This window comes from Poecilia latipinna, unplaced genomic scaffold (genome assembly GCF_001443285.1).
Source record: "Poecilia latipinna isolate Pla-1442-1.1 unplaced genomic scaffold, P_latipinna-1.0 Scaffold925, whole genome shotgun sequence".
Classification (NCBI taxonomy): Eukaryota; Metazoa; Chordata; class Actinopteri; order Cyprinodontiformes; family Poeciliidae; genus Poecilia; species Poecilia latipinna.
Window position 1 is genome coordinate 147,966 of NW_015113541.1, and position 26,737 is coordinate 174,702.

General features: G+C 37.5%; 1 protein-coding gene across 2 annotated transcripts in view; it reads left to right on the forward strand.

The window, feature by feature from the left end:
• The window catches only part of ankrd12 (ankyrin repeat domain 12), a 50,630-nt gene that overhangs the window by 13,019 nt on the left and 10,874 nt on the right, over positions 1-26,737 (forward strand). Inside the window, exons 2-5 of one of the 2 annotated variants that reach the window (XM_015049083.1) lie at positions 16,631-16,744; positions 19,595-19,745; positions 22,556-22,627; positions 25,763-25,903. In XM_015049083.1, coding sequence (XP_014904569.1) covers positions 16,685-16,744; positions 19,595-19,745; positions 22,556-22,627; positions 25,763-25,903 — 424 coding nt within the window. In that variant the 5' untranslated portion in view covers positions 16,631-16,684. The remainder of the gene's footprint in view (positions 1-16,630; positions 16,745-19,594; positions 19,746-22,555; positions 22,628-25,762; positions 25,904-26,737) is intronic. The other variant, XM_015049084.1, reaches the window with a different exon arrangement.

Consider the following 26,737-nt stretch of genomic DNA (forward strand, 5'->3'; position numbering starts at 1 on the left):
TGATTCAAATCATCAATTTTGAGGCTATCAAACCAAAATCATCATTTAATTATGTCGGAATGGCACGTAGTTTTATGTCTAACATATTTATTCAGTGGCTTTGATTCCCACCATCCAATGAGAAATTTGATCTGTTGTTTATTGGCAGCTATAAATTAGCTTATTAAACATCTGTTGTGGTTTTTTTCATGACTTTGACTTTTATTTTTTCCTGCACTTTTAAGGAAAGCAGGCATGTTTCCAAATCTTTGTTTTTAATCTGATTTTCTCGAGATTCTTCTCTCGAAGGTTGGTCTTGGTGGCGCCATGTTGGATCCGCTTTCAATCTGATTTCTTCCTTTTTTTGGAGTGTAGTTTTGTCCACAAGGTAGTGTTGTTTGTAATATTTATTCCCACTGGTTTTGATGATGTCCAGCTGGAAGGCTTTTTGTTTTATTTATTTTTTATTTTTTTACTTTTGGACACTTGTTACAATGCGGAAACAAGGTGTTTTTTCACAACTGGGAACAGCTGATTAGCTTCTTAAAAGCTCAAATTATAGTTGAACTATGATGAAAGTCCCAGAGGAGCCGAAACGGATGCTCTACGGATGTAGAGGAAGTCCAAATTATCTCTTCTCAGCTTTCTAATCTGGATTAAAAATGGAGCGGCAAAAGCAAATGAGGTGGATTAGCAGCACTTGCCACAACTGTCATCCTTCAGGACTTGTTACTGTGGAAAATCGTCTCTCCTGATCAGATATTTACCTGTTCGGAAACTGCCATACAGTCAGAGGCCTCTACAGATGAGTTGTAAGACTGACTGCTACTGGACATCATCAGCATTCAGAATGGATCCTTTGATAGGAGTTGCACCAACATGTAATTTCCCTTTGGGATGAATAAAGTAATTTTGAATTGTATTGTTAATAGGTCTGTTGCAATAAATCAATTGATCGCATGATAAATTAAAACAAACTCAATAATTTCCATGTTTTTCCTCTCTGTAACAAAGATTGGATGATTAGTCTTCAGTCTGGTGCTTTGGTCTCATCTAGAGTCTCCATAATTCATTTTATTTATAGTTTTTGTTGGATATTTAAAACATCTTCTGGTTCCAGTGTTTAATTTTCAATAGAATGTAAAGTTTACTGATTTGTGAGAATGTGTTTTAGCATTATTTTATATTCCTGGAAAATGGTCTCAAAACAACAATATTATTGTTTATCAGAATAATTTCTAGGACAGTTTATTGTCCAGCAGAACTTATCATGACAGGCCTTCTTGTTAACCAAATGTTCAAACCACCTGTATGAGGTTTTTAATCAAGCTGGATGTTGTAATACGGCTGCACTGATTAGTTTAATTTACGTTGGGCTAAAACGTTAATTGTTGGAAAAACCCCATGTCCAGCTAACTCTTAGTCATGGTCAGTCATTGGGGGAATTCCTTCCTCGTCTCTTTCACATAAGCCTTTATAAGTAGATGTGACCTTTGCTATGGTCCTTTACAAAGTTCAAAAGGATGTTTTGTTTGAACTGCATGAGTCTTTGTCTCTCTTCACACGTTGGTTTCATGTTTTCATAAATAGAGGATTGTGAGAAAGAAACTTTGAAACCACAGATCTAAGCCATCTTACTTCACCCTCTAGTATCTCTGTTGCTCATGAAGCAGCAGCAGCAAGAAGTTATTTGTATTCACCCTTCAGTACCTTTTTGCCTTTGTGTCTACAGTAGAGCAGAAGTTAAAAGTAAATTTTTTATTATTTTTTTTAAAGGGGCAGTGTCATATAAAATCAGCTTTTTTAAGATTTGGATTGCGTTACAATGTTCTTCCCTCATCAAAAACATACTTAAAGATGTTTTGATTCTTTGATGCATGTTTGAGAAATCCATTAATCTCCATAGCAAACATTCAATTGTGGAAAACGCCTGGGTGGACCTAGCTCCGCCTTCGAGACACAGCTCCTCCTCTGAACTGCAGTTTCTAAAACGCCACCACTCGGCTCCTTCGGACTAGCCAGCAGCAATTGGCAAACACCTGGTGTAACTGCGTGTCTGCTGAGCTCATGAATCCCTGAAGGCGAAGTTTCAGAAAGAGCAGGAGTTCTTAAAGAGACAGAGGCATTAAATTACAAAGTAATGTTTCTTTTAAGTCATATTTGATATTTGTAGCATTTTGATGACACCTGGAGGTGACGGTTGCTTGATTATGATATAAAATGGCACAATGTGCCAGGAAAATATACAATGCCGCCCCTTTAATAAATACAAGTTTTGCAAACATTGTTCTTTATGTCAATCATAGGCCCATATCAGGTGAGTTGTAATAATATCCTGGGATTTTATAAATATAAACATTCAAGTATTTGAAAATTATGAAGTCAGTCTTTTATTGTTATTTTTTGGAACAACATGGAGCTGCTGGCCAAAGGACACATTAACCCCACCATCATCGGTTCATACCTGGGCACCGAAACAGTTTCCAGCCCACGGGCCCCCATTCTTCTAAGTCCGGCCCTGAGCATGTTCGGTTGTAAATTCCTGTTTTAGTTTCTTGGACTCAAAATGCTTCAGTTTCAAAAATGTTTCATATTTTTGATATCTTTCAGGTTTTCTGGCTCTGAAATACATCTCCTCTGTTAAAGAAAACATTTATTTATTATAGTGATATTACTGCATGAGTAACAAAATTCAGCACTCCCCTGTTATGCATTTCTCACATTTCATGAGTCGCAACAGATTGGCAGTGATTGGTCCAGTCAGGAGCTGGACCCAGGCCTCGGCTTTGACCTTTGCTCTAATCCCTCGCTCACTCCCTCCCTCTTCTTTTAACCTATAATCAGCAGCAAAAGCTTCATTGTTCACGTCCTGTGCTTGGGTATCAGATCATTAACCTACATTCAGAGCGGCGTCGGTAGGCTTCTTAAGGCTTTCAGACTCTCTGACCGGTTAGATGGGCTTGTTCCAGCGGCGAGGTTAACCCTATCTCTGCGTCCTCGTGTACAAACATTCAGTCGATTTTATGATGCTTTAGATTTATGTACAAACCATGTGTGGACCCTCTCCCCGGTGACACAGGCTGTTCCTGTTTTTTATGGAAGCTTTTAAGTGATGGATAAGGCTGTAAAACTGTTTAACTTTCAGTTTTGTGTCCAGAAAAGAAAGTAGGGCTCAAACCATTTCTGGGATGTGAAACAGCTTGGAGGAGTTGCTCTGCGAAAACACGAAATCCTACCAAGTATTTTTGTCAAGTGCAAATATCTTCGTTTTGTCTGATTTCAAATGTACTAACTCAAAAGTAACTTTTCAACAAGAAGTACAAGCTTGTTTAAGTCAGTAATTCTTGAATATAGATTTTAAAAAGTGCTAGTTATACTGACTGATTTTATGCTTATAACTTTATATTTTTCCTGTTTCAAATTTGTATCTGTATCTTTATGAATTGACTTTAAACAAGCTTACATATCCTGCTGAATAGTTAATTAAGTTGTTTTTGTTTTAATTCAAGTGTACTAATATATTTGCACTAGAAACTAGATACAGCTTTGTAAAAACTAAGAGTCCACTGCACTGAACTCTGTTGAAAACCTGCAGGTTATTCCATCAAATATTGATTTCTGAACTCTTGAGTTAAAACATCATTATTGTTGTTTCTAAATGAATATTAACTTGTTTGCGTTATTTGAGGTCTGAAAGCACTGCATCTTTTTTCCCCCTCATTTTCTGCAAATAACTACTAAAATTTTGCTTTGAATTTTGGAGACATGTCGGTAGTTCATAGGATGAACTGATCTTCTTAAATGGTCTCTTAATTTTTTCAGAGCTGCATACTTGGTAAGACTTTGTGTTTTTGCTCAAAGTCTTGTACAAAAAAATATGGAGCTAAGGTGGTATTTGTGAAAAACGATAGACAATCTTGTACACATTGAATTATTTTGGTTTTAAGAGCATTAAGGCAGCAAAGTGGTAAGTTTTATTCCTTTCAGGTCAATTAGTTACCCAGTAACCAGCAGCTGAAGGTTACTGGGTACAGTGAATTATCAGGCTTTCCCCATATTTAAAACCAGAACCTTCTCCCTCATCTCTGCAATATGGCCGACCAAAAAAAAGAACAAAAACAACAACAAAAACAAACCGAGCGAAAGGCAGACGCCCTGGTTGGCCGGGCCGTGTTTTGTCTGTGTGGGGTTAGGGTAGCGAGAGGTGAACGAACGCCTGGAGGCATCCGCTGTCTTTCTCTGTTTGTTTGCCCATGTCGAAATGTGCCCTAAGTTCAGACAACAAGAGGGGAAGAGCAGCACTTACCGCGCTCCTTTAAATGTTGGACCCTTGAACTTGGTGCAGGAGAATCTGAGGAGCCACATAGATGGAGAAAGCTGAGGTTTTTTCACTTCGTTTTTTTGTAAATGTAGAATCTGAACATCATTATTTCCATGTGACGTCTCAAATAGATGGCTTCTGGCTCTCTTCAGTTGTAGGGGTAGTTTGAGGTTCTGTTGTAAGTAGGGATGCACCGATTGCAGTTTTCTTTTTTTGTCTGACATGTTGCTAAATATAGCAAGAAAGTCTATTGTTAATGACTTTTTTGGATGTGTCAGTCAAACCTCTCTGATGGGAGAGCAGAAAAGGACAGTGGTTGATTTCTAGACCGTTTGAGGTCGATAAGATCGGCTTCTCATGCAAGTATCGGCTGATCAACAATCTCCCACAATTAAGGAAATTGGTGTTGATGCATTGACTGACCGATAAATCGGTGCATCACTAGTTATAAGGAAGCAAAAACTATTTTTTTGTTTTTACTGCACATTCAGATTACACTGGTTTACAAACAATATTTTTTGGAAGTTGTTTGTTTTTTCTACTGAATTAGGACCATTTTGCACAGCTGAATCCAAAAATGACATCCAATTTTCTCAACCGGGTCAGGTTTTTATGCTAATTTGATTTAGAGAAATCTGATCTGCTGACTAAATTGATGCCATTATCAGTTTTTTCCCTCTTTCTGTTTCTCATCCACAAAAGGTTTTAGGAGAAAAAAATATGTTTTCTAACGGAGTTCATTAATTAAATGTTACAAACTTGGATTTCTATAAACTGAATAATAAACACTGATAAGGGTAAGTACATGTAAATTGAACATTACGTTTTCATCTCTTCTGCTGCTCATCACTCATTGATCCCAGATTATCAGGAAACTGATCCATATGTGAGAACAAGTCGTGCTTTTTGATGCTCATGTTGCATCCAGAGTTCAGAAAGTCGACCTGACTGAGCGAAACCAAGGTGATTTTTTTGATTCACCACATCAAAATTACCCTAAAACAGTTGAAAAACCACAGACCGTTGTTTGGCTGTTGACCAGTGTTATCTGAGCCTGGACTTCCGGTTTTCTCAATCGTTGACTCTATGCTGTATTTTATGACGTTTTGTGTTCTTGTTTCTATGATGTGAAGCACTTTGACCTGCTTTGTTGCTGAAATGTGCTGAAAAATTAAACTTTATTGATTGAAAGTATGGCTGGGCGATATGGGCTTGAAGTTTTATAACCATATTTTTTTTGGCACAGTTTTAATAACAATCAAAGTGACAATAGGAGTCATTTATTACTACTTTTTCAGGGCAATCATAGTCTAGAAAACACAAATACTACCCTTGAAAACATGCACATTAGTAATGTGCTTCTTTAGGGCAGCGGCCATAAAAACAAGCAGCTTTTATCACTAACTTACAGACAACAACTACATTTAATCATATTTTCAAATTTATTTATTTATAATAAAGGTGGAGAAAATTGTAAGACTTTATGGAATCTGTTGTGACGGCGATAAATCAAAATTCTTATCATAAGACATTGATGATAATTGATAAATGATCAACGATACGATTAAATCCACTCCAATCTCAAAAACCTTACCGACATTTTTGATAAATTTGGCCAAAAATGCCAACAAACTGGGCAATTATTTTTTTTTTAAACTAAAAACCAATTACGCTAAAACTGATAGTGTTAGCAGTTTTTTTTTTTTTTGCCATTTTTTCCAAGATGCATGCAAAACATTTTCCAAGAGTATCATAAAGAATATCCTTTTATATGAAGGCATGTTTTCTTTCCAATATGTTGTAAATTGCTGACTTTTTGTAGTTTTTTATCCATCATTGAAGAAATGTTTTAAACCTAAAAAATGAAATTAAGAATTTATACAAAAGTCTTATAGTAAGCCTTATAAAAACAAGCTATTTTAATTTGAGTTGTGTTGTTTTTGTGGCTCTAAACAGCTTTTTATTTTTATTACGATGTAGACTCTTCCCTTGCTCTTCATATGAATCTTTAAACAATTTAAACTAAATTTATGCTTATTTAGACAGGAAATGGAGGAAGGACGTGGTGAAACACTAATTATCTTCCTGTGTGAAACTTGTACAAAGAGAACAGTTGGAGTGCTTCCTGTCAAGTTCTCTGTTTTATATGGGGTGTGTCCGATTTATACAGCAATATTTCAATAAATAATTGCTCTAATGATATTTATGTAAATTTATATTGGAAAAAAATGAAAGAGCACCTATATTTAATAATAAAAAATAGTTGGCAATAAACAAAGACCACAATTAACCGAAGAAACATTTATTAATTTAACATTATCTCTAATTTTGTTGAGTCGATTAAAACTCAAACTAAAGAAAATGACAAGGTACACTTTAACTGTCACATTATGAAATTAAGGAACTAAAAATTAAAAATTAATGTACGTGAGCCTGTCCAGGTGATGAAGTTGGTCAAACCACAGTAAAATGGTTTTGGTAATTTCCATAAAGTGCTTGATATTTGTGTTTATTTAGAGCTGGATTGGTTTACGTTTAGAGTATAAATGCAGCTGCTTCTGTCTCCTTCTTTCATCTAAACAACACTTCTATCTTATGAATTTTAAAAAATCCTATAAAGCCATATAATTTCCATGGAAATACACAACTAAACGCAGAATCTCGTATAATTCACTGATTCACCAAAACGGCAACATCCTCCAAAAGGGAAAAAGTCAAAGCTTAGCACAAGGTTCAGCAGTTTTCATGAGTCGTACCAAGTTTTCTGAGAGTTTTGTCAGCACACCACCAAAACTCTGACAGTCGTGTACTTTATTGCAGATTTCTGGAACAGATTAAAGAAATAAAAACAATCAGGTCTTGATCTTTATGGAAGTGTGGACGAGGTTTTATTGTTTGCAGGTTTCCTTATGAGACATTTTTGGTGTTGGATTTTGTAGAAAAACACGAGATTCTTTTGCTCAAGACGTTTTAGTCATTTCATAGAAATGATGGCAAAATACTTTTAAATCCCTTGTTTAGGGCTGTCTAAATTGGAAGCAAATGTTCTTCTGTTTTTATTCCTGTGGGCTATTTTCCAACATTGTTTCCATAAAAACAAAAAACAGTTTGATTTAAATCCCATTATCATGGGTGTTGCCTCCAAATAAGCCAGGGCTGAAATGATTAATCGTGATTAATCGATTGCTGAGTTAACAAAGTTAGTAATTGAGTAATCGCTAACTGCCATATAAAAACTCAAATACATACCATTTGATAAAAAAATCATTCAGAGTGGTCATTGAGCCAAAACTACAAAAATAAATGAATATTTTCCAGTTAACATATTTGGAAAATGTTTATACCTTTGTCTGGAAATATGTTTTAGCCAAAACCTTCTGGTGGCATAAATTTAGTTTCATCTGGTACAGATTTACAAAAAGAATGTTATAGGCAATAAAATGTTCATTTGGAATTTAATTATTTATTCACATCTTCTAGCATATTTCTAATATTGTATAAAAAAGACTGGTTTAAGCCTGGGTAAAGGAAAGATATGCAGTGAGCTCATTTTTTTTATCCGATTAATTGTCAGAATAATCAATTCCAGAATAATCAAATTGCAGCCCTAACCTTGTTATAATCATGAATATGGAGCTGTTTAGTCATTGATGCCATATTAACAGGATATGTGGGTTATTAAATATGACTAGGATGGAAAACGTGGAATGCAGAAAAATGAAAATTTTAAAAAAATAGAATTTGGGAGATAATAAAAACAGATTTCATTTAAAAATCTCACACTTGAAGACAAAAGCTGCTAGTTTCCAGAACTGGATCAAGGCTCGTGTGCTATAATCACATGAATTTATGGCTGTGACTAATCGTTGTTTTTATTAATCAACTAATCTAAGCATTTTTCAGGATTAGTCAGTGATTATTAATCTCAGTTTTGTGTGGGCGCATCCTCTTTTCTCTGGAGCGCTGCATGTTCAGTCGCTCCTTTTCCGACTTGCATAGGTGTGCAGGGCAAACCATAAAAATACCTTCCACATTATGTCCGTTAAGCACAATAAAATCTTAAGCAGATTTTATTATTGTTCCGTTGTATAATTCTACATGAAAAAAACCCAATCCCAGACATTGATTTGAATTATTTTTAAAAGCTCCAGGTTCTTGCTGGGTATTGTTTCCCCTCTCTCCCTCAGTCTCCATAATCGTGCCTTTGCGTCTGGCTTTGTCCTGCTTCTCATTACGCAGTCGGGGTAGGAGGAGGAGGAGGAGGAGTGAGACGAAGGCTGGGAGTGTGTGTGCAGCTGAGTGAGACCTCCCCCATCATTTAGCCTGGTAGCAGAAGGACCACCACCACGTGACTGGCTGTTTATCGTTGCAGCAAGTCTCCTTCAGCAGACTTTCCTGCCGTCTGATGTGAAGTCTGACCCTATAAATGCCATGTTTGTGTTTTTTCTTTTCCCCCTTTTGCACAACATTTTAACTTGTAGCCCATTTATGATTGTTTTTAAAGTAATGATGCTTTTTGCAGCTGGTTTTAAGTGCAGCCACATGGGAAAGCAGAGGAAGGGGGTGGGGGGTATCACATGTATTTTCCACATGGCGTGTGAGAGCACGCAGCAGGCGGTGCTCTGGAAGATGTAGTGGAGTAACGTTTCTGCTGCTGCTGCTGCTGCTGCTGGGGGCGACGTACTCTGCGAGCCGTGTGTCAGCCTCGGTGCTATTCTTAGCCCTCTTCCCTCCCTGCCCCATCCTGCAGTCCCTGGATCAGGTTACCGTAATGTTCGTGCGCTCTCCATCCATCCCAGTTAAAGACACGACAGCCCCCCCTTCACCTCCTTTCAGCAGACACCAGCATCCCCACCAACCCCCAAAACCACTTCACTCCTGCAAAGACATGCGTGCTCTGACGCTGAGTCTACCGTCAGGCCAACAGGGAAATGGCTGTTGTTGTTAGTCGGGATCGTAAGAACGTCACGTTTTTAATGTGTTCAGACTCAGAGAGACTGACTTACTGCAGTCAGCAGCTGCGTTTCCATTACAAATGTCTATGAGTCCTGTCACAATAACAATTTGCTGGGCAATAAATTGTCCCAGAAGTTATTGGGATAAACGATAATATTGCTGTTTTGAGATCATCTTTGAGTAATATAACAGTAATGGCATAAGAACACATTCCCAGAGATCAATAAACTTTAAATTCTAATAAAGATTCAACACCACTGGAACTGGAAGACATTTTAAATATCCAAAATAAATAGAACTTGCTAGGCATGTTGGTAGGATGACTATGGCAGTCATCCAGCAGCACACTACTGTGTTTTTGAGTTAAGAAATGTTTAATGTTGACAGGAAATTTGGAAATATGACAGTCATTATGCGTTTTTGGTAGTAGTGCACTGATTGCAGTTTTGTGGCCAATTACTGATATTTAAAAGAGCCTAAACTCCCAATTCTGATTTTAGCCAATACCATTTTTTTGTCTGAAATGTTGCTCAATATATCAATAAAGTTGATGAATTGGCAACAGTGGGGTGAACATTGTCAACTGTAAACGCGCAGACATGACCTGGTGGGCCGGTCCATCAGACAAACCTCTCACGGGAGAGCAGAAAAGGACAGTGGCTGATTTTGAGACCTTTGCCGAGGTGGAAAAGATCGATGGATAAGATTGGCTTCACGTGTAAAAATCGGCCATTCACCAATCTCCCAAAATTAAGGAAATTGACTGGCCGATAAATCAGCTAGCCGATAAATTGGTGCACCTCTGGTTTATGGCAAACATCATTAACAAGAACTAAACACCAACTATATACGACGGTTGTTTCATCCTAATCAAAGTGTCTTTCATTTTTCGTTCTTTTATCCATGACTTGTCACTTTATTTGCTTAAATTGTTGGCATGTTCACACCTGAAGACAGGAAGTGGTTACGGAGTTCCAGTTGCTAAACAAAACATCTGAGCTCAGTCTCCCGTGTTCACGTTCTGACCAGACTCTGTTGGCATTGTGGTTCCACCTGTTTCATCAAAAAGACTATTAAACCCGTCTCTGCTTTCACTGGTGTATTAAAAAACCCTCCTATGTTAAGTAAAGAAAGGATGTTCAGCCTGGTGGGGGAGCAAATAAAGCCTGGAGGCCTGCCAGGCTTACAATACACTGGAAACAACAAATAAAATAATTATGACGTATCTAAACAATATTGTGCTTCAAAAAAGGACAAGGTGAGACCTATTCACCAGACTTCCAGTTTTTGGTAGAAATATAACAAAAAAAGAAAAACAATTAACCTTATTTAAATTTGTCATGCCATTAATTGGTTTATTGCTAATTGCAACAGGCCTAGAAATGTGTGCAAATCTCCATCTAATTATGCTAATACATACATTTTGATACAAGTGGAAAAACTGCCTCATCCTAGCTCAACAAACGTCTCATCAAAAAAGCTTTTAAGACATTGGCGTGTTTCCATTAAGCAAATTAATTTTTGCAATAACAACTTGTGCTATTTTATGGTTAATAGAAACGCAGCTACTATCACTGGAAGTTTCAGTGATAGTTTTATATATATATAAAAAAGAAAAGCCTGGGTTGCAGTAGGGACAAACATTTTTCGTGACAAATGTAAGATTTTGATTTATGGTTGTCTCAATAAATTCAAAATTTTTCAAACAAAGAATCTGTACTGGTCAGTTTTGCTGCAACAGTTAATTATGTGATAATTTCTCACCCAGGAGCAGCAGGGCCAACATGTTGCCGCTCTACAAATGGCTGCTGTTAGTTGGGAAGCAGTGGAGCTGGATCATAATAACTTCATATAATAAATACGATCTGACTCAGACTAGTTGATGCATTTCACTGACTTACTGCAGTCACTGCCACTGAATGTTCACAATAAAGAACCATAGTTAATACTAAACTACGTTGGCTAAAGCATATTTACAAAGATTTTGTTTTTATCTTAAATGCAAAATCCAAATGTTTAAAAGATTTAGAGACCTCTTAAAATGATCAGTTTCTCTGATTTTATTCTATATTGGTACATGTTTGAGTAAAAATGAATATTGTTCTTTTATTCTATGAACGACTAACAAAATGTCTCCAAAATTTCAAGCAAAAATTTTGTATTTACTTGAAAATACAAAATTATTTGAGGCGCTTTAAGACCTCAAATAATGCAAAGAAAACAAATTCCTATTCATTTAGAAACAACAATACTAATGTTTTAACTCAGGAAAAGTTCAGAGATCAATATTTGCTGGAATAACCAGGAGGTTCAATGGGGTTGAGTGCAGTGGCTCTTCATTTTTGCAGAACTGTATTTTATGCAGTTTTTGCTTTATCACTGCTCTGAATATGTTTTTCTTGCATCAAATGGAAATTTTTTGAGTCTGTATGCTCCAGTTGTCGATTAATCGATTCTAAATTATTTCAATAGTTGATTAATCCGATTAATCGTTTCAGCCCTAATTGACATTCTATGTCTCTTCGGTGTTTTCTTCCTTCCTGCTTGATTATTTGTCGTATTGCAGAGGAAACGAGGATTCGTTGCTTCCTCTGCAGTAGGTCGCCCTGCATTTGATGTCCGTCTTCTCTACTACCATCAGTTGGAGTAGGTAATTGTTGCTCTCACTGTGCTCAGTCCAATCCTCGGGTAATCATAGCTGGAGCTTCTGCGAACCGAAGCAGTCATCAAGGACGGGTTTGATCTGGACTTGAAACGGGCCGGGGTTAATGGCAGGGCCTGCAGGGGCTTACGCAGCCCCTAGCTGCTCGTGAAACACAGCGAATGTAAATCTCGCCAAACTGGCGAGTTCTCAAATACTTCTGTAATTATAGTCACACCCTCCTCCTCCTTTTTGTTTTCTGGGCCAGATTGGAGTCGTGTTGGCGTGTTGCGTTTTTCGGTCTGGTTCTGGCCTGTCTGTACTGCTTTATTACCCCCGATAGCGGCGCTTTCTACTCTGAGTGGCTCGGTTCTGGCTTTCAGCTGCCTGAATAACAATGATGCTGCATACTGGCTATCTGCTGACTAATGAGTGACTGGCCTCAGCAGAGCCGACTTGTGCTAAAGATTATACCTGGCAACACGCAGCCGTGCTGTATCCAGGGCAGCAGCCAACAGTGACTGTAGTAATCAGTTATTCTGACGATTAATCGATTAATCGGATAAAAGAAATTGGTACATTCTGCAGATTTTTCATTTAACAACTTAAGCTATTTTTTTATTCAATATTATAATATATTATGTGCAAATGAACAATTCAGTTTCTTTTTTAAATAAGAAAATAAACATTTTATAGCATTCCACTGGCGTATGTTTGATCGTTTGCAGCAAACGAAGCTTTTAACATTGACATGTTTCTTCTCGACTTAGCATTTTTACAGTGAAGGCACAATCTGTAGTTTATTTCTTGGATTAGCTGATTAATAATTTAATAGCAAAAGGAGCTTTGGGTTAGGGTTAGAGATTATGTTTACAGAATTTGACCCAGGTGAAGTTGAAGCTGTTCCACCTGAGGAGTTCTGGGTAGAACATATTTACAGTTTTTAATCTTAAATTCAATATGTGTTTTTTTTCTTGTACAGTTTGACTTAATTGTTGCTTTGAGTGTGTTGTTCTTGCAGCAAATGACCTTTCTTTGAGCCTGTATATTTCAGTTAATCAATTGCTAAAATAGCTAACGATTATTTCAACAACCGATTAAATCATGATTCATACGATTAATCGTTTCAGCCCCAGTTTATGCACATGAAATGAATTCAAGCTACATGTCAAGCTCTTCTTACAGCCTTTTAAATAATATATTGACTATAATGTTGTTTATTTTAGCGGTGTGTTGGTACTCGTGATGTTTCAAATATCCTGCACAGCCCCATTTGTATAGCTGAATTCATGCAAAACATTGAAAGTGTTTTGTTATACTCTGATTAAGTACATCTGACATATTTCTACTAATTTAATGTTTACTATGCTTTTGTTTTGTCATTAATCAGAAACTGCAGGTGAGAAAAAAATCCGGAAGTCGATTTGTAATGATTGAAAGGAAATTAAATATATGGTAAACGCATTCTGTCTGGGAAGAAAACATTTCCAAACGGCGGTGTTTTGTCCGTCCACCCAGTAATTTTGCACTACAAAGACGAAATATGTGTTTAATATCCAGAAAAATCAGGATGAACCCAGACTTCACCGTAAAATGCACTTGCAGCGTCGGCAGCCTTTTCTCCTCCGTTTTATGTGCCACAGTGTGGCTGTTTGTTCACGGTTCTGCTATAAAAGCCTTGGCAGACTAAATCTGCAATGTTTTTGCTTTTATTCCCACTGTGGTCCAGTGTGAGTGTGACGTTCATGCTGGTGAATCTTCCATTTAAGCTTTTGTTTGTCATACTGGTATAATTTTACTTTTTGCTTGCATTAAGATGGTTCTGTTGTATATGTAGAGTTTAGTTTTAAGAGTTTTGAAATGATTTTAAGCTTTCTGTGATGGATAAGAGGGATTATTCACATTTCTATTGGTAAACAGAGTCCATCTCCTGGTGTCTTTCAGGATTTATTGTTTGCAGGTTTTTACAGGATGATTATTTTACCAAATTACCAAAGTAATCTAAATAACCAATTAGCAGACAAACACAGTTTGGTGCAAAATTGTGAAAGGCAAGGAAACTGATCTATAGCTTTAGAAAAGGTTTACAAATAAAAATACAATCACTGTTGAATGCATTTTGCATTCAGCTCAGTGCTTTGCAGAACCAGCCTGATTCAGTTTGATTTGTATGCTACCTTTTCAGCAACAGGGCAATTCATAGTACTTTACATGATTAGAATGAATATAAAACAACAAACAAACAAAAAAGGATTACATTTCACTGACAAATGAAGGATAAACAATGACAGGCTGTAAAACACAGCAACACTTCATGGCTCTAAGTAGGTAGGTTTAGCCTTGATTTAAAGGAACTTGGGGTTTCAGCAGTTTTCAGGAAGTTTACTCCAGATTTGTGGTGCATAAAACTGAACGCTGCTGCTTCTCCATGTTTGGTTCTGGTTCTGGGGATGCAGAGCAAAACCAGAAGACCTGAGAGGTCTGGAAGGTTGATACGACAGCAGCAGATCTTTAAAGTAATTTGATTCTATGCAGGGTATTTGTAATTATCTTTATGTGTCTCTGAAGGTTCAGGTCAGAACTGCAAGTATTTTGGGGCTATTTATGTATCTTTTTTTTTTTTTTTTTATACAAAATGGCTCAAATTCAGTCAGATTGAATACAGAACGTCTGTGTAAACTTGAAGTTCTGGATTGAGGATTCTGAACTGGATTTAGATCTGGACTTTGGCTGGGCCATTTATCCACATAAATGTGCTCAGATCTAAACCATCACATTGGATTGTAGCTCTTTTTTGTGGGGGGATTGTTTTCCATTTTCAAGTATTATAATTTTCTAAAGCTACAAAAATGTGCAGTTTCAATACTGGCCCTCAGGTTTGTTGGAGAACAGCTCCACTTAATTTTGTTTAGGGGCGTCGGAGTAAAGACAAATACATTAGTTAATGGTTGTAATATAATAAAAAGTGAAACGCTTTGATGGAGATTTTACTGTTTTAGCTGCTTAAAAACGTAAAATTAAGCAAAGGCATGTTGTTAATGTCAGACCTACCACTGGTGTTGAGCAGGAAGACTTTGAAATTAAAGGTAGTCTTTTATGGCATCCCATTCCTGCCAGAAACTCAAATTTATCACAGCAGTTCATTTATTAATCATGAGAGAATAGCTCTGGTTGCAGCAGCAGCAGGATAGCAGACTGTAGATATCCACAGGTAACTTTTACCTAATAAAACAAAGGTCACAAGAGGGAAAACATTTTTAAACGCAACAACAACAAAAAAAGATTTTTCTTCTTGTTCTTGTTCTTCTTCTAGTCCAAATCTTGTGCTGATTTTGCCTGAAAATCTGTCCAATCAAGAGTTAGAGATTGTTGGTAGCATCATGCTAAGTTTTTGCTGCAACAAATGCCTCTGTGGGACTTCCCAGCTGTTCTTTACTTCATTTACTACGAAGTATGAAATGTCCTTTTCAGAATAGACGGCAAGTTCTTTTACCTTGAGTAAAAGAAAAAAAAAATTCAGTTGTTGCAGAAGATGTACAGGTTTTAACGTTCATTTAGGAGATGCAGCTTGACATTAACGTGAAAATTTAACCTACTTAGCATCGTCAGAAATCCTTTTTCTATCACCTGTTAGCCAGAAGAAGAAAAGCTTATAAACCTGATTCAAACACAGTTCATGTTGCCTTTAAGTATTTTAAAATATTACCATGAACTAAGTATTTTTCCTTTGGTTTTTGGATGACAGGTTTTGCCATCAGTTAAAAATAAAATGTGGTATTTTGTATTGTTGGATGATGCCGTTTCCAAGTCAAATATTCATAATTTCAGTCAAATAAAAATAGATTTTATAGCTGATTTGTTCTGTGGTATTTAATGAAGTGGTTTATGGCCTTTTTATGTTTTGTTGTTAATACTAGATTTAAAAAAAAAAAAAAAAGCATACCATAATGCTTCTTCAAAAAGTATATTGTCAGCCGTAAAGTGTTGTAAAAAGTGATTTGTGTTCATATTGAGTAATGGGGCTCTCCCAGTCCTTTTGGTAGCAGCTAATCAGTGGCGCTTCAGTTTCCTAATTTAGAATAAGCTCATTGTGGGACTTTTGATTGTGCAGGGCGGGAGACTACTTCTGCTTAATGAAACTGTGTGAGTGTAAAAAAGGAAGAAGGGAAAGTTCATTCAGGGTCTTATGACTGAGGAGGGCGATCCTCATGTGACAAGCTGGCTCAGCTGTCCTGCTAGCTGCGTTAGCCCAGGTACAGCTGGAGTTAGCCCACGCAGCACCGCGACGACTCCGCTACTCTTCTGTTGTTGTCATCAACCACATCAGAGCGAGGCTCGGTCGCATCGACCAGCACAAGTAGTGATAACGTGTGTGTGTGTGTGTGGGACGTTTTCCTCTCAGAGGCTCAACAGTCCCTGAAGCTGTGATTCATGCAGCCTCTTCTGGTACAATGGAAAGTTCAATAAAAATCCCTGACTTCTGATCTGCTCTGAAGAAAAGAAACACAGCAACATGTGAAAGTATCATTTCTCTCCTCCCTCGTTCAGTCGGCGGCAGACCGTCACTGAAAGCAAACCTTGTGAACCGCGCAGGGAAAACAATGTTTGATTGTAGCTTTGTGTGAGATTGTCGGGTCTCTTCCTTGTGTCTGAGCAACATAGAGGGTTGTTTTTGCAGGAAGTGGTAGTGGGGTTGAAGTCCCTCTCATTGATGTTGTGTCTTTGCTCCACAGGTGCATGATGAGCCGGCTGTGCTGTAGGCGTCTAAGCTAGTCAGGAGCCGCACCATGGCCAAACCTGGGGGCGACCGAGATGGAGCCATGGTGGATAAGCAGGCGGGGAAGAAGGTATGTAAACACAGCCCTAAAGTTTGCTCCTTAAAAATAAATATAGTTAAATTTACTTCATTTTAGCCAGCTTTTAATAGGCCCAAACAGATTGGTCTGTAATCGTGAAGCACAGGTGTGACACAAGAACACATTTTTCTGGACAATAAATTGTCCTTGAAATTATTGCGATAAACATTAGTATTATTGTTTTGATACCATTTTTACCTAATATAATGATGATGGTATAATAGTGCAAACTTTAATTTTGTACAGAACACACTGGAACCGGAAGACGTTTTAAATATCCAAAATAAAACCACAAACAACTGAAGCCATAAATAAAAATAAACTACGACGTCTGTAAATAAGAATATTAATAATCAGAATGAAAATTATTGAGCTAATTTAATTTACTATGTGATTAATTGTTTATTATGACAGGCTTAGCTGCAGCTAACAATTACTTTAGGTATCGATTATTCTAACGATTAATCTGATAAAATATTGACACATTCTGCAGATATTTCCTTCAAACTTCTCTTAATGCAATATTAAAAATGCATTAGAAGATGCAAATAAACAAATAATTCAATGTCTTTATTAAAAAGAAAATAAAATTAGTTTAAATTACATGTATCTGTAGCTAAATTGTATAAAATATAAAAAGGGGGAAAAAAATTAAATATTACTATAGCAACTTTCTGCTTGAGTTAAAAAAAATTTGTTTGTTTTTGGATAATAAAAATTAAGTAATGGGAGATTTTCTAACAAAACCTGAACCAGGTGAAGCTAAAACTATACGACTTGAGGCGTTTTTGGTAGAAAATAATTACAATCAAAGGTTTTTTTCATCCTAAATGCAATGTTTATATGTTTTTTGGTACAATTATGGCTTTATTTCTACTCTGTGTGTGATTCTTTCAGAAAATTGCCTTTTTTTAGAGTCTGTGTACTCCAGTTAATGATTAATCGATTGCTAAATTAGTTGCAGAGTAAGTAGATAAATCACGATTAACTGTTTCCTAATCAATATTCACTGTATTTGGACACATGTCTGCCGTTTCCAAATCCAAGTATAATGCATGGAAGTTTGTTGTTGTGTTGTGACAACATGCTAACATCTGCATGAACGTTTCTCTAATTTAAAACCACATTTTGTGAACAAACATCCCATAAAAAATAACATCTGGCTGCCAAACAGGGAGCAGATCCTAGTTTCAGTGTTCTCACTCTGTTCCATACGACCTTTGTGTTTGAAAATCTGTAAACTCGACCAACAGCGTGACTAAAAATAGCTGGTTGGTTAAATCAATCTGCAGCTTAGTTAATAAAACTGCTTGTTTTTGATGTTTTGGTTGGACAGTTTCTACTAAAACGAGTAATTCTCCGACATGCTTCCCTGTTTAGAGCGGCACATCTGCAAGCTGTTCTCCGTCTTCCTATCCTAACACACTTTTTAGTTATTCTCCCAGATAAAGGAGAGATTGTTTCTGCCCTTATTTTTAAAGCAGAAGTCCTTCACGTGTAAGCTCTCTTCCACTCTCAACATCGCCAGACGCTCAAGCTTTGCACAGCTGGCACATTTCTTCTCCGAGATCAAAGACGCGCCACACTGCAGACATTTTCTTACTGCCAGAAATGTATTTTACTGCACCAAAGTGCTTCCATAAAAGTAATGGAGCTGAAAGGGCTTTACACTCGGATCGGAGTGTAACTAATGCTGCTGGTTTTACATGCATGTTTGCTCCCAACTATATCAACTTTATATATTTCATGCAGATGTTGCGTTGATGGATGATGGGTGGAACTATTTATCTGTTGAACTGGAGGATCAACAGTAAATCGATCAGCCAAAACTTGCATGTTAAACTGATCTTATCCACAAATCTTATCTGCCTCTGCAAAGGTCTGAAAATCAGCCACTGTCCTCTTTTGCTCTGTCACATCTTTGTCGCTATATGCAGCAGTTTTTCAGATTAAATAAATAAAAAGAGGTATCGGCCAGATCAGCAATCGACCAGAAAACCGCAATCGCTTCAGCCCTAAATTAAGCCAATCAGATGTAGCGGATGGGATGAATTAATCTAAATATTCTCACAAGAAAGAAGTGCAAGTAACCAAAGTGTTTTAGGTTTTTGCTTTTGAAATAAACTCATTAACCATTTAGCAGGAGATTTAACTCAATTTTGTATCAAACACAACTATTTAAAAAGCCGCTGTATCAGTTAATTTGATTATTTATATCTCATTTCTTCAAAAGCACAACCCTTAAAAGTCTGGGGAAGCAAAAAAATTAAATTCTAAATTCAAGAAATGGTCAGACAACGAAGCTGTGGAAAAATATCTGTATTTCTAGACGGGATGGATGAAATTTGTTTCTGTCCTTCATTACAGACGTCTTTTTGAAAAAGAGTTTTTAAAGTCTTGGCGTCAAAACGGTTAACTGAGAACTTAGGATATTTGATTATTGATTTGTAGAATCCCAGATAACTATTATTTTTTATTATTATTATGTATTTATTTGTATTATTATTAAACATAAAAGGTGACAAAATAAAGAAAATATGTTAAAAATGACAAAATGTTATAAAGTAATAAAAATTACAAAATGGTAAAATAAAATATTTAGAAATGAGAAAGTATAATAATAGAGATGAATTCACATATATAAAAATTCTGCGCAGACGTATCGTTGTTGGGATGTTATTCTCATCTCTCCTGTTGGATTTAGGTCTCATTTCTGCTTTTTTTTTTTTTTTGCTCCTGAAGCTCCGTCTGCAAGCAGCTTGTTTATTTCAGTAAATAATTGTTTGATATTCCGACTTTCCAACCCTTGAAGTTCTCTAACGATGCTCTCCGCTCCGGCAGAGCAAAGACAAGCTGTCGCCTTTCACCAAAACTCCGAAGTTGGACCGGAGTGAACTGCTGGGAAAGGAGGGGAAAGCCAAGTCTTCCATGAAGCGCAAGCTTTCCTTCACTACAAGTCCGCCCCGGACGGAGGAGCGGGACTCGGACACCGGTAAGCCCAGTCGCTTCCTCACACTGCCATTCAGCTGGCTCGCTGCCATGTCCCCACGCTGCCACCTGGTGGATCCGGTGGGTTTTAAACATACAAACGAGGTCAAAATCTCTGATGAACCTCAGAGATTGTTCTGACTGTAAAGTTGCAGTGATATGTGCAGCTATAGTGATATTATCATGCACAATTATGTATTTTAGAGTTAAAGTCAAACATGGCAAAGCAGTGATGATTGGTGAACCAAATTAAAATCTTGACTTGATTGGATAGCAAAAATATTCTATAAAAGTATTTACTGCTTTTTTTCTTCTCACTTTAATCAATCAAATTTTTAGCAACAAAGCAGTACAAAGTGCTTTACATCATACCTGTAAAGGTAAAATATCAGTCTAAAATAATCAGACTAAACACAAAAAGCCTTTTTAAATCATGATCTGCTTCAGTAAGATTAAATAAACCTTCAATGCCTGTTTAAGATCAAGAGAAAAAATAATCCTTTAACTAAATCCTGAATTAAGTGTAATTATTTTTGAGTCATTTTTACCCGTCGGAGCAAGAAGTCGCTTGTTTTGAACCTGTGTGACGACATGAAGTAAAACACCAAATCGGGTTCTGAATACGGTTAGTTGAGTTAGTTTTGGTTCTGATTCTTCAGGACCTGAAGTCCAAAAATACCTGGATTTTTAGGACGGCGATATACATTTGGATGTTTGAAAAACAAAATGAATGTTTTAGAGTGGCCTAATCAAACTCTACTTAAATGTGACTGGGATGGTTTGGCAGGAACTTAAACCAGTTTTCGAGTTGGAAATCCTCCTAATGTGGTTTAATTGGAGCAATTCTGCAAAGAAGAGTGGGCCAAAATTCCTCCAGAGACATTAGACACTCGCTGTGATGGGAGTTGATACCAGTATTTACAACTAATATTTTCAAACACCTAATAAGAAGAAATCAATTAAGCGTCTCTTGTTATAAGTCAGATAAAATTACCAAAATTATTTATATTTTCTAGATGCCAGAAAACCTATAGTGAACTTTTTTTTTTAGAGATTTTTATGTAATTTTCTTTTACCTCAAGAATATTTCTTTGGATTGTTTCAGTGAAATGAATATTTATTATTGCTGGCGCCTCAGTGACTTATTGATCTGAAGTAAAGGCTGGTATAGCTTTTTTCTTCTTCTTTGTCTTACGTTAAACAGCGGTATTAAGCTTTTTTCTTGTTAAATTATTTTTGTCGAGGTGTATGAGAGAGACATTTCAAAACATAACATATTTTAGTTTATCTTGTTCCTGTTGTAGAAACACCGTCACAAGAAATTAATATTATAAGTAGTTAAAGCTAACCCAAGGTGCTTAGGGCCTCCACACCACTAGGGGAACCCAAGAGCACGAAGCTAACATGATAATATATACATTTAAAATAATATTGAATAATACAAACTGAATGCTTTTACACATGGCCAAACTATAATGTTTTTATAGTTAAATAATGGGTTAATCTGTTCCTGTTGATGGCTGATGCCACTGTTGGGGAAATACAAGAAGTTAAACTAGTTTACTGTAAATTTAGTGTTTATCAGTTGATGTTGCTTTTAAATAATTTCTACTCCTGTAAGGTTAAAATCAATAGCCATAACAACACTGGTATGATGTAAGCTAATTACAACTGATACTAATGATGGCAGGTATTTTACACATAGCAGGGCTGGACAATTAATCAATAATGTTTATCACTATAGTCTCGTGATCAATATCAACAGACAAAACGTCTGATAGAATATTCACTGAACGTCAGAACTCCACAGCATTCTGGGAAATTAGGCAGAGAAACGACGTTAGCAGCTCAGCCTCTCACGGCTAGCTAAGCAAGGTTCATTCACTCTTTGGTTACCTAGCAACTCACTCATTTTTTGGTTACCTAGCAACAGCCTGTTGAGTAACATGCGCAGCAGCAGTTTCAGGTTTTGCCATTGTGTCTCATACCTGCTTAAAAAATAAAAATAAAAATGTCGTGGAGTGAAAACTGGAAAAGAGGAAAGCTCACACTGCCAGTTTGGCTGCCAGATATTTAAAACAAAACATTAATCAATAATATTGACCGATTATAACGTCCAGCCCTAACACAGACAGCAGCCTAGGAATGATGAAGAATCTGGTGTTGGTATAGGAGGCGGGGGCCCCTAATGAAAACCTGCTTAGGGCCCCATAAAAGCTTTCTCCGGCCCTGACAGTGATGAACTGAAACTTTTCTCCTTTTTTTTTTTTTTTTTTTTTTTAGTTCATTTGCATCTTTTTTCTGTGCTGGAAAAGTTTGGAAACTTAACCTTGAAAATGCTTGAAAAGTGCTTCAATTTCCCTGTGGGAAAAGTAAACACACCCTGGACCTGATGAATAAGTTGGTGCGTGTCGCTCAGCTGCTACAACAAAGCAAAGCGCATGTTTACACGCACCTTAAGCTCTGCTCTGTGGAGCGCAGCGCGGCGTTGTGTGGTCCTCCTGTTGAACGAAAGCCTCCAGTTTAGATGTGATTTATGTGCTGCAGAGGCCTGAAAGGTAAACTGGCTCTGAGGGCGGCGGTTAGCGGAGCGGCTGAAGGGAGGAAGCGAACGGCCGCCTGATTGGATCGCCTCTCCTGCCTCCTGTGTTGCCATGACTCATAATCTGCAGCGCGGAGCGTGCCGCTGCGCCTGTCTGTCTGACTACATGTGCAACGAGGAGGGTGTGAGAGCATGAGCGTTAATGCAGTGCTTTCCCAAACCCCCCTCCCCACCCTGTTGCTCTCTCCCTCCCTCTCTGCTTTGCACTGTAGATGACTCAGACCCAGGCCAGTCGAGTGAGACCTGGGGAGAGAGATTAATGCCCCCCTGCAGGATATACGCAGGTAACTGCTGCAGCCCGCCCCTCCCCTCCCTGTTGCTGTCCTCTTCGAGTACCTGGAGAAGTTGCCACCTCACCACCACCTTCTTCAGATGTGTGCAGCAAACGCTTTGGTTTGTGCTGCCAGCATTTTACAGATATTAATAAATGTTTTCAGAGGTCAAACACAATTACAAAAACAAGCAAATTTGCCCTCAAATCATATGTGGGTGAACGAGTATGGAGTATGATTACTGTCGATAAAAATGTACGAGTCTAGAGTTGCACCAGTTGATGATTTTGACCTATACCAATTTCTTTTTGTCTGAAATGTCACTAAGAAAGTTGCTAAACTGGCAGCAGTGGAAATGAGCAGACATGACCTGGTGGGCAGGTCTGTCAGTCAAACTTCTCTCAGAGAGCAGAAGAGGACAGTGGCTGATTTTTTGGTCTTTGCTGAGGTTGATAAGATCAGTGGATAAGATCGGCTTCACATAATTATCAGCTGATCATCAAAATTAAGGAAATCGGTGGTGATAAATGGGTGCACCCCTAGTTTATTGACTTACATTTGTAAATTTAGACTCCTACTTCTGGTGCACCGATAAATTGGCCGACTGATGAATCATCAGATACATCGGATATCATTGTACAAACTGTTGGTGCACCAATAAATCAGTGCACCCCCAGTAGGCGTCTAAAGTCATAAATTGAAGTAAAAAAAACTAGGGCTGCACCTATTTATAGCCACCAATTTCCTTAGTTTTGGTGATCAGTGATCGGCCGATAATTACAGGTGAAGCCGATCTCATCGACCTCAGCAAAGGTCTAAAAATCAGCCACTGTCCTTTTACTTTTAGACGTTTGACTGACCAGTCGGCGCACCAGGTCATTTCTGCACGTTTGCAGACAACAATAGTTGACAGATGAGCTATATTTAGCGGCATATCAGAGGAAAAAAAGGTTTCTGCCAAAGGCGGAATCGGCAGGTCAGGCTTTTTAAAGATCGGTAATCGGCCAGAAAACTGCATCCCTCCAGTAAATGTGAATAAATGTAAGATTTGTATTTGTTCTGTGTTTTCCCACAGATAAATACATGTGAAATCAGAGATTTTAAGTTACAAAGTTGCAGCTATGCAACAATACAAGTACAAATCACAAGTTTATGAGGGATTTAAAATCCGTCAAAAGGTGGAACTTTTCCGCCAAAACATCCGAAAATACCAACAGTTACAATTTTACAAGGTACAAAATTACAACTTTGCAACAATACAAGTACAAATCACAAATTAACGAGTACAAATCTGTCAAAATTGACGGCCTTGCTCTAGCTACGGTAGCCGGGTTGTGGTCTGGGGTTGCCATGGTACCGGCAGCAGCTTTTGTTATTTTTCATCCCTTAGTCGGGTACGGTGCTGTGAGTATGAGGTTTTCTCAGCTCTGCTTACAGAGACCGCTGTCTGGAAGCGGCTGGTATTTTGGGATGTTGATTGGAGGAAAGCTCCAACGTCGCCGTCTACAACCAGAAACGGATTTTAAATCCCTCGTAAAATTGTGATTTGTACTTGTATTGTTCCAGAGTTGTAACTTATAAACTTGTATTCTCACAGATAAAATCTCTTGATTTTTGTCATCAAATCTTTAATTTATTGACTTAAATTTACAAATTTAGACTCTCACACATACATTTTTATTGACAGTAATCTCACTCCATAAAGGCATCATGCATTGTACTGGAACAAATCACTTATATTGTTAAAGGAAAGAGAATAAATTTTGAATAAAAATGGTCACAAATCACTGAGTTTGAGACATTATGAAGGAAATTTAGAAAATGATGCTGAGTTTTTTGCTTCGTTCCCCCCAATATGCAGAGTTTGGTAGAGTACCCAAAAATCGTACGAGTAGCACTACTGAAACATATTTTTACTTAAGTAAAAGTACAGCGTAGTAAAAGTACATTCTTTCAAAAAAAGTTATTAAAGTAAATGTAACTAGTTACTACCCAACTCTGACTGTATGCATGTAGATCTGTCACAACACATTTTACTGGGCGATAAATTGTCCTAGAAGTTATTGCGATACACAATAATATCGTTGTTTTGAAACCATTTTCCAATGGGAACGGCTTATTAATGATGCACAAACACATAATCAAAGATCAATAAACTTTAAAGTCTAATAAACATTTAACACTGAAAGTGGAAGACATTTTGAACTAAATAAACAAAACAACAAATAAATGAATTATGACATTTCTGTTAAATTATATAAGAAAAAGAGCTAGTTGAGACTTTATTCAAGTTTTTGGTAGAAAAACAATAAATCAAATGGAAATTATTGAGCTTGTTTTAATTTATTGTACAATTGATTTGATTATTGTGACAGGCCTTTATGCATTTGTTTTTTATTTGTATTATTTATGTTAGTTTACTTTTGGGGTTAGGTTGTCTAATATAAATCTTATGCTTTAGTATTACAAAAAAATTTAACGAATCAATCAAATGTGCTGCAAAGTTAAATTTATATCAATGTTTTTGTTTCTGAAATGATGTGCAGGTTGATCTCTGACAGCTGGAACATTGTTGCTGCACAAACTCATTTGATTTTGTTAATGTGGACAGGCTGCTTGACCTTTGACCTCTGGAGACATTTATTCACATCTTGAAAATGACCGCAGCGCAAACGAGAATTTTTGCAGCACAACATTTGAAGAAGTTGTGAGCGGGAGGATCGGTCCAACTTCACTTTTTATTTTCTTCGAGTCAAAACCTGCTGCTGCTGCTGCTGCTCCAACTCCACACACACACACACACACACACACACACACACACACACACACACATGCACGTGTGTGTTTTCGCCTTGCATCTGCCCCAATTACAGCTCAGCATGTCTGTGTTTAGCACCAGTCGACCGATCGGAGACGGGGCAGGCGGGCGGGGGGGGGGACGCCGTCGACGCTTGACTGACCTCGGAGAATGCCGTTTTATTTTTTCCACCTTGTTTTTTCCGAACCTCTTGCTTGTCATCTGTTTCTCAGCGAACTCGACAGATACAAGAGAGGAGGAGGAAAAACGGTTCACCTTCTCACTGATCGGGGTGAAAATGAAGATTTGCTTTTGTCTTTCTTAGAAGTGTTTGTTTGATTCTGTTGCAGATAAAGACGGACCAGAGAAGAAGAAGGTGAAGAAGGAAGCCGGCAGCAGAAGGTCCAAGTCCTCCAACCTGTTGTTCGGCTATCCGCTGTCGGAGCGCAAGCAGATGGCTCTCCTCATGCAGATGACGGCCAACAGTCCAGGTCTGTGGCGCTGACCTTTCACCCCCGTTCACTTCAGACGACGTGATTCACTCGTCTGAACCGCCTGTGAATCATTTGTTCGTCGGATCTTTACTGGTTCCGAGAAGGAGTCAGGATGATCCGGTTAGGCTGAGTCACAGGTTCCTGAGACGGGTTTCTGGAGGAGATTCAGGAAAATAAACGATTCCAGATTTTATTCACAATTAGGAGAGAAATCCACCAAAACGTCCGTTCAGATGTTTATCTGTCCGTTTTCCCAGGTATCTGTCTGTCCGTCCTTCTTTTCCCTTTTCTTTCCTTCTTTCTTTCCTTCCTTCCTTTGTTTTCTTTCCTTTCTTCCTTTCCTGCCTTCCCATGCAATCGATTTTCCTTCCTTCACTTTTTCCTTTGTTCTTTCTTTTCTTCTGTTCCTCCCTATTTTTTCTCCTTCCTTCCCTCCTCTCTTCTCATGCACCAGATTTTTCTCTTTCTTTTCTTTTTTTGTATAACCTTGTAGTTATACAAAAAAGTGAAGAAAACCCCCCCCAAAAACCAAACCCAATTCCTTCCAGCTGCAAAGCGTCCAAAACCAGAGGGAGTAATTATCCGAAATTCAACGCCTCAACCTGAAAAATAAAAATAAAAGTTCAAAACAAGAAGAAATAAGAGCCAAGATGTCTGATCTGCTGCATCTTTCAGTAATTATCCAAAACATTCTGATTAACACAGGAACATCTCATTTTACACTGAATAAACTCCATCAGAGCTGTGAGTCGTTGGCGATGTGGACCATGGAGAGCGAGATTTTTATCACTAAACTGCAATTAATTATATGCTTAAATTTACAGATATTTA